Source organism: Mustela erminea, chromosome 14, assembly GCF_009829155.1.
Source record: "Mustela erminea isolate mMusErm1 chromosome 14, mMusErm1.Pri, whole genome shotgun sequence".
NCBI lineage: Eukaryota > Metazoa > Chordata > Mammalia > Carnivora > Mustelidae > Mustela > Mustela erminea.
Genome location: NC_045627.1, coordinates 44,534,246 through 44,547,897, shown reverse-complemented (window position 1 = coordinate 44,547,897; position 13,652 = coordinate 44,534,246). Strand labels below are relative to the sequence as shown.

The 13,652-nt window shown below is 58.7% G+C and overlaps 1 protein-coding gene across 6 annotated transcripts in view; it reads right to left on the bottom strand.

Moving 5' to 3' along the window:
* Window positions 1–407: 407 nt before the first annotated feature.
* ZMIZ1 (zinc finger MIZ-type containing 1) overlaps window positions 408–13,652 on the bottom strand; it is a 232,646-nt gene continuing 219,401 nt past the window's right edge. For 5 of the 6 annotated variants that reach the window (XM_032312598.1, XM_032312602.1, XM_032312599.1 and 2 more), the window contains 7 exons: window positions 12,615–12,775; window positions 11,669–11,736; window positions 11,271–11,339; window positions 10,570–10,814; window positions 9,177–9,343; window positions 5,778–6,035; window positions 408–4,297 (listed from right to left, as the gene is read on the bottom strand). In XM_032312598.1, coding sequence (XP_032168489.1) covers window positions 4,190–4,297; window positions 5,778–6,035; window positions 9,177–9,343; window positions 10,570–10,814; window positions 11,271–11,339; window positions 11,669–11,736; window positions 12,615–12,775 — 1,076 coding nt within the window. In that variant the 3' untranslated portion in view covers window positions 408–4,189. The remainder of the gene's footprint in view (window positions 4,298–5,777; window positions 6,036–9,176; window positions 9,344–10,569; window positions 10,815–11,270; window positions 11,340–11,668; window positions 11,737–12,614; window positions 12,776–13,652) is intronic. The other variant, XM_032312603.1, reaches the window with a different exon arrangement.

The following is a 13,652-nucleotide window of genomic DNA, read 5'->3' as shown; positions in this document are numbered from 1 at the left end:
TTCAGCTCTTCATTCTAGATGCTTTCGACAGCACCCTCTGGGGCTTGGCATGAACAGGTTCCTGTTCCATAAATCTAGGAAATCCACAAGGGGCTTGTACTGAACCCGGCCAGCATTGCACACCCTCAGCTAGAACCCAGCTGTCCCACTGCTGGGAGCGGGGCCCTTCAGCAGACTGGAGTCCTGCCAGAAGGCGGCTCTGGGGTCTGGATATGACCACCTGGCTCCAGTTCCCAGAGCCTCCTCCAGGGACGACCAACGGCAGGGGTGCCTCCAGCTCCACACCAAACCACCTGACTTGCTGTTTTTTTGCCGGGTGATCGGGCAGGGGGTGGTGGTTTAGAAGCGGAAACAAACAACCAAGCCCCTCCTTAAAATTCACAAAATAGCTAATTCGCCAAACCTTCGTTTTTTGTCAATTTATTTAGAAAACAATTAACATGGGCAAATGAGATACCTCAGTGTTACAACAGAGTATAGAAATGTCTAGCAATAGTCAAATAATTTGATCTTTAAATACAAAATAACCACATGAACACCTAATATACAGGTTTCATCTGAATACATATTTATTAGATAAATATTAGAGGTTGTCACATCATCTAACTACATACAGCTTTGCAAGACTAGAAATCACAATTAGTTTTCTGACCAGTTTAAAGTATGAAATGATTGCATTGTACATAGATGTACAAGACGATGACGGTTTCTGTGGGGGGGGGGTCACTTCAGGCTGCACTGTGGGTGTGTTTATGTGTGTACGTGTGAATCACCTGCAATCATGATATCAAAAAATTATACAAAGTATGAATTTGGTTACAATTTTCTTCTGAAATCCCCGTTTCTTTTCATTATTTCCATAGCACCCTAAAAATACACAGGTGGCAGGACTAGCACACTGAAGCTAAAGAGTACATGTAGGTAAAATAAAAACGAAACAGAACAAAAATTCCTTTCCACACAGGGTCAGAGTATATTACATGAGACACATGTGGAGAGAGACCTCACAGACGCTAACGAACAGGATCTAGTTTTTCCACGTTAAGATGGAGTTCCAAGCCTTTTTTTTTTTGTTTTGTTTTGTTCCGTAAAATAAAAACAATACACATTCCAAGGGAAATGAATGCATCTGTTAACGTGTCTCTATTTCTCATTTACATATGTACACACGTCCCTTGTCCCTTGAGTCGCTGCTGCTGACGTCGTCCTGTCTAGGTGGTCAGGTCGAAGGAGCAGACAGGTAGCTCTCTGGGGGGTTTCGGGCTTCCGTGAGGGAGAAAGTATTAGAAGTTTCTTAAAAAATAAAATGGCTACAGGGAACATGATACACGGGTAAAGCTTCGAACCAAGGAGATGGGGTGATTGCCTGTATTCGGGCCTTCCCGCCTGCTCGCTGGTGCCCTGTCCGTCCTGTGGAGTGCCAGCAGAAATGCGTCTGCGGCCTGGGTGGATGCTTGTCATGGAGAAGTGGCTTGCTGAGGCCTCGTTTTTGCTGAGGTTACTTATGGCTCCAAGTAGTCGTCCAAAAGGATGAGGGAAGCATCTCCCTAGAGTTCAGAACCTCCCTGGCTCGGGGAGGCTGTTGTCACCTGAAATCTGCCATCAGCCGGGCCTTCGTCCAGCCCCGGACACCTTTCTGCCTCCCTCACCCCCCGGCCTGGCTCCAAAATTGCTCTGGGGGGCACGTCCCCAAAGCACGGGCTTCAGGCACCACGGTTCGGGAAAGCTCTTTGCCCAACTTGCTGGTGGAGGTTCGCGTGGGAGGGGCCCCAGGAAACCTGCCTCGGGGAACCAAGCCCGGGCTTCCACGGAGATGGTTGAGGGAGGGGCCCAGAGCCTGGGCTGTGGGGAGCAGATCGACCCTCTGGCCTAGAAAGCTGTGGGTAGGTTGGTGAGCCGAGTGGGGACACCCGGTAAGAACCAGCATGGACCCCAGGCCTTTTTGGGAAGAAAGTAGCACAGCAGGAAGCGGGAACTTCTAAGGAAGGCATTTAAGTCTGTCTGGGGCAGAACATTCCCAGATGGCCTACCACAGAGTGTGGCCACCTTCCAGGGCCCTCAGCCACCGGGCGAAGACGACCACGTGCTACCTGGCACCGTCTGGTCCCCGCCAGCCGACTGGGGATGGCTCTGAACAGCAGGTGGCCTGACCTCACCCACCCACGTACTTTGTCCCTTCATCTGTACAGACAGCCCTGGTTTCTTTTTTGTTTTTGTTTGTTGTTTTTTAAAAAAAAGGACTCGGTCTTTGTTGTTGAGTCAAGGTATTTTAAAAACACCAGCAAAGGCTATAACCAGGTCATGAAAATGTTGAATATTATCAAAGACAATACTAAAATATTCACAAAGATATTTACAAAAGCAATTCTTAAAATAATTGATTTGCATACTGAACACCACACTGTCTGAAAAAACCTCGACAACGGGACAAAGGAAAAGGGGGCAGGGCCCATGGCAGCTTTCCTACAGAGAACCTTGTGCCGGCCGTCTGGTACAGTGACTGGAAAATCAACAGCTAGGGCCACCGTTCTGGTCAAACCCAGAGGAGCGCTGGGCACCGCCCGCCATGGGGCGAGGGTGTAGGGGGGAGATGGAGAGTGAGACCGCGGGACAGTGGACGGAAAGCAGGAGGCCCCCGGCAGCAGCAGGGAGGGGCGCAACGAATTCACAGACGTGACCCAAGTGACCCGACGGCCCAGCAGCATCACAGGCCATGCGGCTTAGGGTGGGGGGCACAGAGGACCCCCAAACAAAACGGACGCCCACACAAGCTCCCCGGGAGACTCCGAGAGCGGGAAGCCGGATGGAGCGAAGCATTGGAGGGAAAACCAGAGGCTGCTTCTGCTCAAGCGAGCAGGAGTGTGGGCAGCTGTGCAGGGCAGAGGGACACGGGGAGGGAGAGGCCGGCAGCCAAGCGGGGCACGGAAACACCACGGGATGCTGGCAGGCACATTCCGGCACGTGTGGTGTGACGGACCGGGGTGCAGCCGGGACAACCTGGAGCACAGGGCCAGATGGGGCCGCCGGGCTAGAGGGACGCCCGTGCCTGGGGTTCCTGCGGATAAGCCTGCGCAGGTGCCTTAGCCCGGGCCTCCCCCGCCTCTCCACCCGCGCCCCCCCGCTGGCAGGGTGGACAAAGGAGAATGGGACAAAGGGAAGTGGGCCTCCCACATAACAGTCTGGGAGAGGCGGGTGGGGGCAGGAGGAAGGAAGCAGGATGCACGGAGAGAAATGGTTTGCTTGCCGTCCAAGTCCACCGTCCCTTTTCTCAGATGACTTCGTAGCTTAATCAAACTGTCATTTAAAAACAGGGAGTGGCTTGGAGCAACGTTGTTTAAGTTGCCGTTTCTATCAGGCCCCCAACTAAGGGCACAATAATTTCAGCTGGGTACTCTGTCTGCGCCGCCCCCCACCCCCAGGCCGGTGCCCCACCCTCCGACCGGCCTGAGTCCAGAGGTCGTGGGGCCAGCTGTGTTGTCCTGGCTCTGAGGAGGCCCTGACCCCCTTTTCCACCAGTCCCCAAGCAGGAATGGCACACCCTCTCTCAGACACAGAATCATGTCCTTTTTCTCTGCTTTCTGAGAGAGGAGTGTTTTTACAGGGTATCTTGGCTTAGAGGTCAGGGGTCAAAGTGAAGACCTTGGCCCCTGAGAGAGTTCTCTTTCCCAGAGGTTTGTGCTTTTCTGTGGTGGGTGGTGGTGGTGGTGGTGGTGGTGGTGGTGGGTGGGCCGTTCTCACTGCCGCCAACCGTCACTGTTCCTCCAAGGCTTGGGGTGTGGGGGGGCCTGCCTGGGTCTCGGGGTGCCCCTCTCTCAGGCTCACAGTCACTTGAAGGAGGCTCTGGGCCAGGAAGCAGGGAGGCAGGGTTACAGTCTAGAAACCGGAAGAACCTCGAGGGCACTGGAGGGTCGTTTGGAATCAGTACACACAGAGGGACCAGGAAGCCTTCGTCAGCATGTGCCCTCTCGCCGGGCCGGTTCCCCACCACGAGGGTCATCTTCAGGGCCCGCTCTGGGCACGGGCACCAGCCCCACACAGCCTTCACAGTGCACCCTCCCGCCCCTCTGCTCTGAGAAGGCCGCAGCAGGGGCGGTCTGAGGGCATGAGCTCCCAGTGGTGAAGTGTGCGGGGGACAGACAGGGAAGGAGCCAGAGTGGGGAGGGACGGCCCCAGTGGGAGGGGGTGGGCTTCAGTTGTTCTCAAAGAGAGACAGGAGGTCATCGTTACTATTGCTCGGCAGGTCAGGGGGATCCAGGTACGAGAGGAGCTCATCGGGATTTGTGAGTTCTGGAAGGAGCTGGAAGAGAAGTACAGAAGCCCAGATGAGGTGTCCGCTGAGGGGCTGGATGGCCTAGAGTGTGGACGGCGGGGGCATGTGCCCTCTCTAGCTGCTGCCTGGGGGCCTGGCCCAACACCAACAGTGCTGGCTGTCCCCAGAGGCATCCAGGCCACAGTGCTAGTCTGAGGCATACCCAATGCTTATTCCCAGCGGGGTAGAGGGCGCCCCCCGGCCCTCCAGCTGGGAAGGCTCATGGCAGGTCAAGGGGCTTTCTGATCCCAGTGTGCCTCCAGCCCCAAGACCCTGCCCAGAGGAGGTGTGGGTCGCATGGGCCTTCCAGTCGAAACCACGTGGCTTTGCGCGTAAGGCCGCACGGTGCCTGTCACTGTCGCCAGCCTACCTCCCTTCAAGAGCTCACTGCTGTCTGGTGAGCCTACTGCTGGAGGGCCGCACAGCACTGTCCTTCCCTGTGGCCCCCCGGGGCCAAGGCTGCACACTGTCCCTACCTTCCACTGTGAGGCCCTTGGGGCCTTTTTGTCACACTGGGGATCCTCATGCACCTAAAAGCACCCCCACTGGCCTGGTCTGGGGAGGAGAGTTGGGTGAAAATCCAAGATGGCCGCACGACTGAATAAACCCCATTCACCGTAGAGATGGACGCTGTGGTGGGGGGGGCGCTGAGGGTGACAGTGGGCCTGGGCCCGCAGACAGGAGGGGCTGAGGACAGAGAAGATTCCTCTGTGGGAATCTACAGCCCAGGGGTGTGGGAGGGGAGGGGAGGGGAGGGGCAGGCACTGCCTCCCTTCATGGCCAACCCTAGCTAGCTGCCCGGCCCCCATCACACGGAGCCTCTTTCCACCCCACTTTCCAGACCATTCAGCTCTCAAGGCGGGAGACCCCTGAATCTCAGTCACCCTGGCACAACCCAAGTCTGGTCCCTTCTCAGAGTGAGCGATGGAGCAAGCAGAAGCACAGGGCATGGACGACGCACGGACAGGAAACTGGACACAGACACACACCAGCGAGACAGACAGAGGGACCCTGTCACTCCAACCCTTCCCCTGCCTCAGGCCAGAGTGTGGCAGACACTGAGATGACAAGCTTGATGTTGGGGGTGGGAGTGGTCAGAAGAAGGGCAGGGGCCTTCCTGGGTTTCCTGCTGAACCCTGCCCCAGGGGGACTCTGTGAGGGCCTGGGGGAAGGTGGGGGTGGGGCAGGGTGGGGCTGCAGGACTGTGGCCGAGGGGACCAGGGGGCAGGCACTGGCAAGGTCAGGGAAAGGCTGCTGGGACCCTCGGGGAGGCTTCCCTGTTGTGGGGTTCCCTGGTTCTGGAGCCAGGGGAGACAGGCTGGCTAGGCCCACCCACCACCCACCCACCCCCTCACGGCTGCACCTCCTCCACCCTGGGCCTTGAGCCCTCAACACCCACCCCTGCTTTTGGGCAGGTCCCGGCACCAGGCCTAGCCCCAGGCCAAGGCCAGTGGTGACCCCAACTTACATCCAGCGAAGGCTCCGGCATGTCGGATGCTCCCTGCGCTCCGGCCTGACCCTCTAAGGCTGAGGAGGGGTTAAAGGTCAGGTCGCTGTGTGGATGGTTGCTGGGAGCGGCCTGTGGCGGTTGCCGGGGAGGCTGGGAAGGAGGAGGAGGAGCCCCACTGTGATGTAATGGAGGCCCTGACTGGCTGCTGGGGTGTGGGACGTGCAAACCTTGTTGTATGGAGGGATGGGGCTGGTCAGAACTGCCAGCGTGTGGCATCTGTGGAGGAGGAGAGAGCAGGAGAAAAGAAATGTGAGGTGACGAGGTACAGCGACGAGATGCCTGGAGAAATGAAAACCAAACAAAACCAGGAAAATAACAAACCCCCAAAACAAAGCCACCCCCTTCCAAAGCTCAACGCTTTGTTGTTGTTTTGTAGGGAAACAAACAAAAAGTCCTCCCCCAAAACTGCCAGTCAGGGAGGCTGTGGAGGAGGCAGGGAGGAGGCCTCTGGGGCCGTATGCATCTGGGAGGGAGGTGGCCAGGGGCTCCGAGACAAGCAGACACTGGCGGCAGGGTCCAGGCCCCTGCAGGCCCGTCCGCCTCCGTGGCCCGGACACCATCACCACAAGGAGCAGCAAGGGCGGAATGGAGAAGCAAAATGGGCATGTTTCCAGGGAGCAGGGGGGCGGGAGGGGTGATGGGGGCAGCGTGGTGCAGGGCCCCCTGCGGGCCAGGGCAGCGGAGAGCGGACACGGACAGACAGCATGGGCAGGCGTGCAGCTCAGGGAGGGGTCTGCGCCCCACATGGACCCTAGTTGGTGGGTGACGCTGGACACACAGGCTCCTTCCAAGAGCCCCTGGCGGCAGGGGCCGGTACCTTGGGATGAGCCCTGCCTGCTGCCCCGGGTAGGTGGAACCGAATCCAAGCTGGAGGAGTGGAGTGGGGCCTTCTCTGCATTGCCAGACCCTTCCTGTTGGCCGTCCATCTAGGCAGCGAGAGGCCACATCCCGGGGGGATGAGGAAGGTAGGCACTTCTAGGCCTGGCCCTAGGCCCAAGGGCTCACTGAGTCGAGCAGGAGGTGCCTGGAACATGGGGCCGTGGCGGGCAGGGGGCCATATGCTGGTCTGTGTGCTGTCACAAGCAACCTCCCTTCAGAGCTCAGGTTTTAGAGCACAGATCCACACCCTCACCCCACTGCCAGGGCCCCCGACAAATCGTTCCCACCCTGCCGGCCCTGTGCTTGTCAAGGGGAGATGGACTTGACAGGCCGCGGGGGAGCACGCGTCTCCTGGGCCTTCTTGGACCTTCCTACCCACCCCCCAACATCCAGACCACACAGACATTTTGTTTTCCTCTGATCTCCAGACCCTAGTTCCTCTTCCTGTTTCTCCTGAAGCTGCCCCCAGGCCTTGCGCTGGGCCTCTGCTCAGTCCAGCAAGCCCCTCCAAGCTGGGACCGGACTGCAGGACCGTGGGACTGCATGGGGGGTGCACCTGAGATTGGAAGGACTGACAGAAGCGGGAAGGATGATCACCACACCAGCTGGTGACCCCCCCCCCCCCATGGCTGTGGGTGCCCCATGGTGCCCACTCTGGGGGGCAGGGAGCGGCTCCATACTCCTGGAGCAGCCCAGCCCAGGACAGACAGATGGTCCCCGGATCTGCTGACACAGCCGTCCGCCTTGGCCCTGACAACTTGCTGGAAGGTCCCAGGGCCCAAGAGGCAGGTGCTCTATGGGAACTGCTGGTCAGCCTGCCACGGCTCCTGCAAGGGAGGGTCTCCACGAACCAGCACCTGACTGGAGCCTTTTGGCCATGCCCCGCACACGGGGGCATCCTTCCTGGCAGGTGCTCAGCCAGGGCCAGGCTGCTATGGTGTAGGGCAGTACAGCTGTGACTGCACTGACCCTCTTGCACACTGTCTCTCTGGGTCCAGCTGCCAGTTAGCAAAAGCCCAGATATGGGGAAGGACAGTAGGTATCTTGGGACCATCTTGGGGCGGGGAGCTGTGAAGTCACCTATGGGCTTAGGTCCCGCTGCAAAAACCTCTGACGGCCCAGCTAAAAGAAGGCAAAAGAAAGCCTTGTTGGACCCAGAAGTACATGGCATCCCGTTGACATTTTCCGGAACTGAGAGCTGTGAGTCAGGGTGTGTGGCACGTGAGTGTGTGTGGCGTGTGATCTGGGTGATTCTGGGGCATGGAATGTTGAGGAACGGGGGCTAGGAGAGAGGCCCCTAGAAGTCAGAAGCCCCATGGGGCAGAAAGTAGCTTGCAAAAATGTGGCTGGAGCCCTGGGACAGCAGCTACATCTGACGTGGCATTCTGGAGTTCCAGAGGAAAGCCGCTACACTGTCCCTCAGTCTGTCAGCCTTCCAGTTAACAGTCACTTCTGCTGAGAGTCAGTGGCTCTGGCCGACAAGACAGCTTCCGGCAGAGCCAACTCCGTATGGAACACACCACCACCCAGAGGCCCTTCCAACCAGGTCACATGGTGGAAGATGGGTCCCACTCCCAGGCCCCCCGTGGCCGCTCCCTCCTCCTTAGGGGAGAGACCAGGGACTCACAAAATGACTGAGGCCTGACTTCAGCCCTCAGGCCTCTGTGTTCCCAAAACCCAACTCCCTCCATCCAAGCACTGCCAGAACTTTTGCTACATTGGCACAAGGCTCGCATCTGTCTTGCTCACACTGGGTACAAGACCTAGCCCAGAGCACAGGCCCAGGAAATGTCTACAGAGTCGAAGAGAACCACGCAGTGCTCACGAGATGAGGACCCGGGGAACAGCCCGGCCTGTTACCACTGGTTGGTGTGTGTTAAAATGGGACAGGGAACAAGAAGGGAATATTCTCAGGCTAAGCAGAATCGCCAGCATTTCTTCCCACAGGAGATGGTGATATCCTGAAGATTCAGACCCCTGGGGAGCAAGTGCCTGGGTTTGAGACAAAATTCTAGATGGCTGGGGCTACAGTAAGTCAGCAGAAGAGTGCGTGTAAGTCAGGGAGAGAGGCTGCGGGGCTGGGGGGCTGGCGTGTGCAGGGGGCTGCTATGTGCAGTGGCGCGGTGGGTACACTTGGGAGGTGGACACAGGTATGTGTGGTGTGTTGTGTGCAGATCGGAGACTGCAGCTTCCCCCAGCTGAGAATCCAATGTCCTGAGCGAAAGAGCCAAGTCCAAGAACACCAGAGGGCCATGACCCAACCTGGGTCAGGCCTCTCCCTCCCTCTGAGCCCGCCCAGGACCATTCTCATTCTCAGTTCACCCCTTTCCTTGGGGGCAGGGGGGAGCTAGGCAAATATCAGAAAGGTCCTCGGGGATGGGGAGCCCTCTGCTCCCATGAGTCGCACACAGAGGATGGGGACAAAGGGGGAGAAGGCAGGGTGCGGAGAGGAGATCAGGGTGAAGAAGAGGTACTCACAGTTTCCTGCATGGGGTGGCTGAGGGGTTTCTCAAGGGCGGCCATGTTGTTGGGCATGTCCGGGGGGTGGGAGAGCTGAGGGGGCCCGTGCATGAAGTCGTTCATGGACGTGCCACCAGGGTTTCCATGGGGGAAGTCAAAGTTGCCGTGGCCCTGGTAGTTGTTGCCTGGGGAGGGAACAAGATGGCAGTGGGGCTGTGTCACCCAGAGGAAAGACACCACGGGGGGTGTGTAGGGGGGTGGCATATGTAAATTAAGATGAGTCCTGTCCCCTGAGGCTGGAGTTGGCTCCTGTGGCCTTAGACATCTGGGCTGGCTGGATGACAGGGCAGTGATAGCCTTCTCCGGTGGGCCTTAGCACTCCAGGACATGAGCTGGTTTACAGGTATGAGGGGACAGAGCTAGTTTGAGCAAGGGGAGGCCAGGCTCCTAAGGTGGCAGGGAGTGGGAAAGACAAGGTCCAAGTCTGAGCCTTCCATAGGGTCTGCTGAGCTCGATCCTCAGGGCTGTCTCCCACAGCCCCCATATGGTTGCACCTCAGCTGTGGGAAGACCCTGGCCCAGAGTGGGAGATCGGGATCTGCCCAGTCTGCAAAGAAAGCTGCTTCAGATTTGAGAGGTCAACATTAGAAGTCAGCTGTCTGGCTTCCCTGGCCACTGTTCTCTCTACCACATGGCCCCAGTGAGGGATCAGAGGCCCATCATGCTGGAAAGCTGGGGCCTGCTGAACGCTGTGGGACCCTGCTATGTGGGTTTACCTCTCTGGGCTTCTAATCACCCAGAGCCCGGATGCCGTGAGGAGCTGCCATCCCCTGTGTTTAAGGGGGCTGGGAACTTTCTAGGAACCTAGGGCTGTAGGGTACAGCTTGGTCTGGGCAGCAGGGAGAGTGAGAGGTAGTGACGGTGACCTTGGTGGCCAAAGCCTAGAACTGCAGACCTCTGGACTCTGTGCCTGGAAGGATGGGAGTGTTGTAGGGACAAGGACAATAAGATGTTACAGAGAAACATGGGAGGGCCAGGGGAAGGGCCAAGAGCTCCGAGTGGGAATGTTCTGTTGGTGGCCCCAGCAAAGCAGGCTCCAAAGGAGTCAAGGAGCTGTCTGTCCCTTGGAGCTTGAGGAGGCGAGTAGGGGAAGGTGGGAGAGGCAGGAGGCTGGCCCACGGGCAGCTCCTCACCCTTCCCAGCTGGGTGCTGACCCACAGGGCTGGACAGAACCACGTGGGAAAGGAGAGGAGGATGGTGCTGAATGGGCCACTGTATCCCCAAGTCCAGTGACCTAGGTCATGTTTTGGGCATGTACATTACCACAACCCCCCTTGCATCTGCCACATGAGCCCAGAAATCCTGCGCCCCTCGTGGGCCTCCTCTCTCCCTCCTTGCCCAGTTTCACCCACCTTGGTTGCTGTAGTCGTTGGAGCTGGTGCCCCCCGGTGGAGGTGGGAGGGGGTAGGGGGACGGGCCAGGGCCCAGGGCTGCGATCATTTCCATGACGTTGGGCATGATCATCTGGCTGGGACTCATGGTCTTGAACCTCTTGGAGGGGATGCCATCTGGGTCATCTTTAATGTGTAGGTCTGACTTGATAGGGACTGGCCGCCAGCTGCATGTGGGGTCGATGGTGACCTCTTCAAACTCGGAGCTGGGGGGAGGAAGAGGACAGAACTGAGGTCCTGGGATACAAGAGCTTCCAGCTTAGACACACACTGAGGTGTCCCTGCCCAGGCCCCCTGTCCCCATTTTCGCCATACACTGCACAAGACAGAGATGTGGGGGACTTTAAGGGGTGACTATGGTGAGGAAAAGCTAGAGGCTGGGTACCAGGCAGCTGGCCCCAAGGCCTCCCACCCAGGGAGAGGCTGTCCGGGGCACTGTCTTGTTCTGGCTGAGTTTGGGACTTTCTGGAAAGTTCATCTGTCCCCAGGCAGAGAAGTCCCTGAGGTAGAGTCACAGAGAAAGGAGAGACTGGGCCGCCGAGTGGTCTGCCCACCTGGAGAGCAAGGGGGTGTCAGGAGTACCCCCGTGCTCACGTCATCCCATCCAGGCCAGTACCCCCACCCACTCCGCCACGTGCCCCTAGCTGGGGAGGCCGACTTACTGTTGGATGGCGTTCAGGATGCCCCACATGTACTGATCTACCTCCAGGCCCTCAAGCAGAGCAGTTTTACTGGAAAAAAGAGAGGGGGGCTTGGCCTTCGCTCTTGCAACCCTGGAGAGTAGGGGCAGAGCCCACCCCTCCCCACTGTGTCAAAGAGCCTCCACCTCTGCGATCCTACGGGAGGCAGAGAGAGGAGGAGGCCGGCCTGCGACAGCCGGACACAAGAGGATGGCTCACAGCCCCCTTGCTCTGGGCTCCTCCGCTGGTCTGGGTTCCCTGTTTGGCTTCTAGGCCAGGTGCAGGGGGCTGAGCCCGAATGCAGGGCCCGATGGAGGCCAGTGAGCTCCTCTGCTTCGAGGCTACGTTGGGGGGATCCCGCCAGGGTGGCCGTCACTCACTTGCACACAGGACACCTCCAGGTCCCTCTCTCGCAATTCAGCTGCAGGTACGACTCCAGGTCAAAGCACTGCAGAGGCCAGGAGACAGGCAGACAGACAGACGGATGAGAAGATGCAGAGATGCAAGTGCCGCTGCTCTCGGGACCTTTACGTGGATCTCCCAGCAGGGAGGGAAAGGGGTGCGGGGAGAAACTGGGGGCTGGGCCATCACCGGTGGCCATAATGGGGCCTTTCCGCTGCTCGCACGGCAAACCAGCCACCCCGAAGCCCTGCATGCATCACTCCTCACACTACTTGTGTGCCCGGTGGCCCTTGCCCATGTCCTCAGAGGAGGTGTCCTGGCACGCCCGTCACTGACCCTGACATGTGATGGCCCTTCTCACAGAGGCCGGGGGCAGTGCAGATGCCAACCTCCTCATCAGCCCAGCCCCGACACCCAGAACACATCCGGTCTGGTTCGTCAACGTGTGTCAGACAAATCGAGAGCCCAGACTCTTTGTGCCCACCCTGTTCTCCCAGAGGGAAGCTCCTGCCCCACCATGAAGCTCCTTGTCTCCTCTTCTAGGATTCCTTCCTGAGCAGCTCCCCCATCCAAGGGAATTCCACCCACCCGGGCCGCCCACATTTGCACAGTGCTCTACTGGAGCAACCCAGACGGTGACAGTCCCTCGTTCCCTGGTCACTCCCTGAGCACCCGCTGGGGGCAAGCTCCCGGGACACGGCAATCATCAGGCAGAAGTGTCCCTACACTTGGGCTCCAAACCAGCTGTGGCTGTATGTGCAGAACTTTCAGCTGACACCCGACCTCTGTCAGGACAGGGACTAAGTCGGTTCTGCAGCTGCCTGGGAACCAAGCCCTGGGCAGACAGAGAAGATGCTCCAAGGACAAACGACGGCTGGGATGGGTGGATACGCCCCACACCCTGCTACCCCCGGGAACCCTCACCTGGACGTGCTTGCAGTCGTGGCCTCGAGCGGGCAGCTGGATGCGCCGGAATGTGATGGGGCACTTCAGAGACACCTTGATGGCCGTCTGCTCCACGCCATCCTCCCCGTTGAGGGTCGTGTTGCCCGACGAGGCAGCCACGCTGCTGAAATTCCGCTTGACTGTGGGGCAGGAGGCACAAGTGGATGTGGGAGACACGCCCATCCCACACACATGGCACTCCCTCCTGGGGCTGGGACACCGCCTGCTTCTACACGGCCCCGAAGACACTGGGAGGCCCCGGGAATAAGAGGTGCAGCCCGGCCTGACTGGAGGGGAGGCTTGGCCCTCCGGGCAACCTGGGCCACCCAGCACTCTGGGATGGCAGCCCCCACGTGCGATGTGTGGGAGGCATGTGTCCCCAGAGGTCACCATGTCAGCTCCCCAGTCTCTGTGGAATAGGCCCCGCCTTCCCTAGAAAGGGGGACTTCCTACCACAGGTGTGGAAACCAGTCTGGCACGGCTCATGATGTTCTGGGTCAGGCACATTTGCTTCTGCAAGGGCAGAAATGGGAATGGACCCGTGCCTGGCGGGAACCAGGAGCTCAGGAGATCATGTGAAGAAGCAGAGTGAGAGGGAGGCGCCGCAGGGCACCTCCCGGCATGGTGCCCCTCACTAATGACCTGGGTGTTTCCTCCAAAGGACCTGACTCTGAGTCAAATCCCTCTCTCCAGCAGTCAAGCTGGGGAGGCCAGTCGGGAAATTACCCCTGGGCCTCCCTTCTGCTGAAGATCCCCTTTGTCCAGTTCCTAGAGGTGATCTTCCAGGTGATCACCGCTTCCAGGAAGCCTGCCTGGCCTGTCTACACCATGGCGTTTCCTTTTAATTTGCCTCACTCCCCTGTGCTGTGAGCCCACTTGAACAGGCTAGGGAGGTCTCACAGGCCATGCTACTCTGATCATCCCCACGGCTCCAGGAGGAGGGACATGAACTGGGGATGGGGACTGGTGCCAAGGGGAACGTGGGCCCTGTGGTTTGTGCACGGAGCCCAAGGCGAG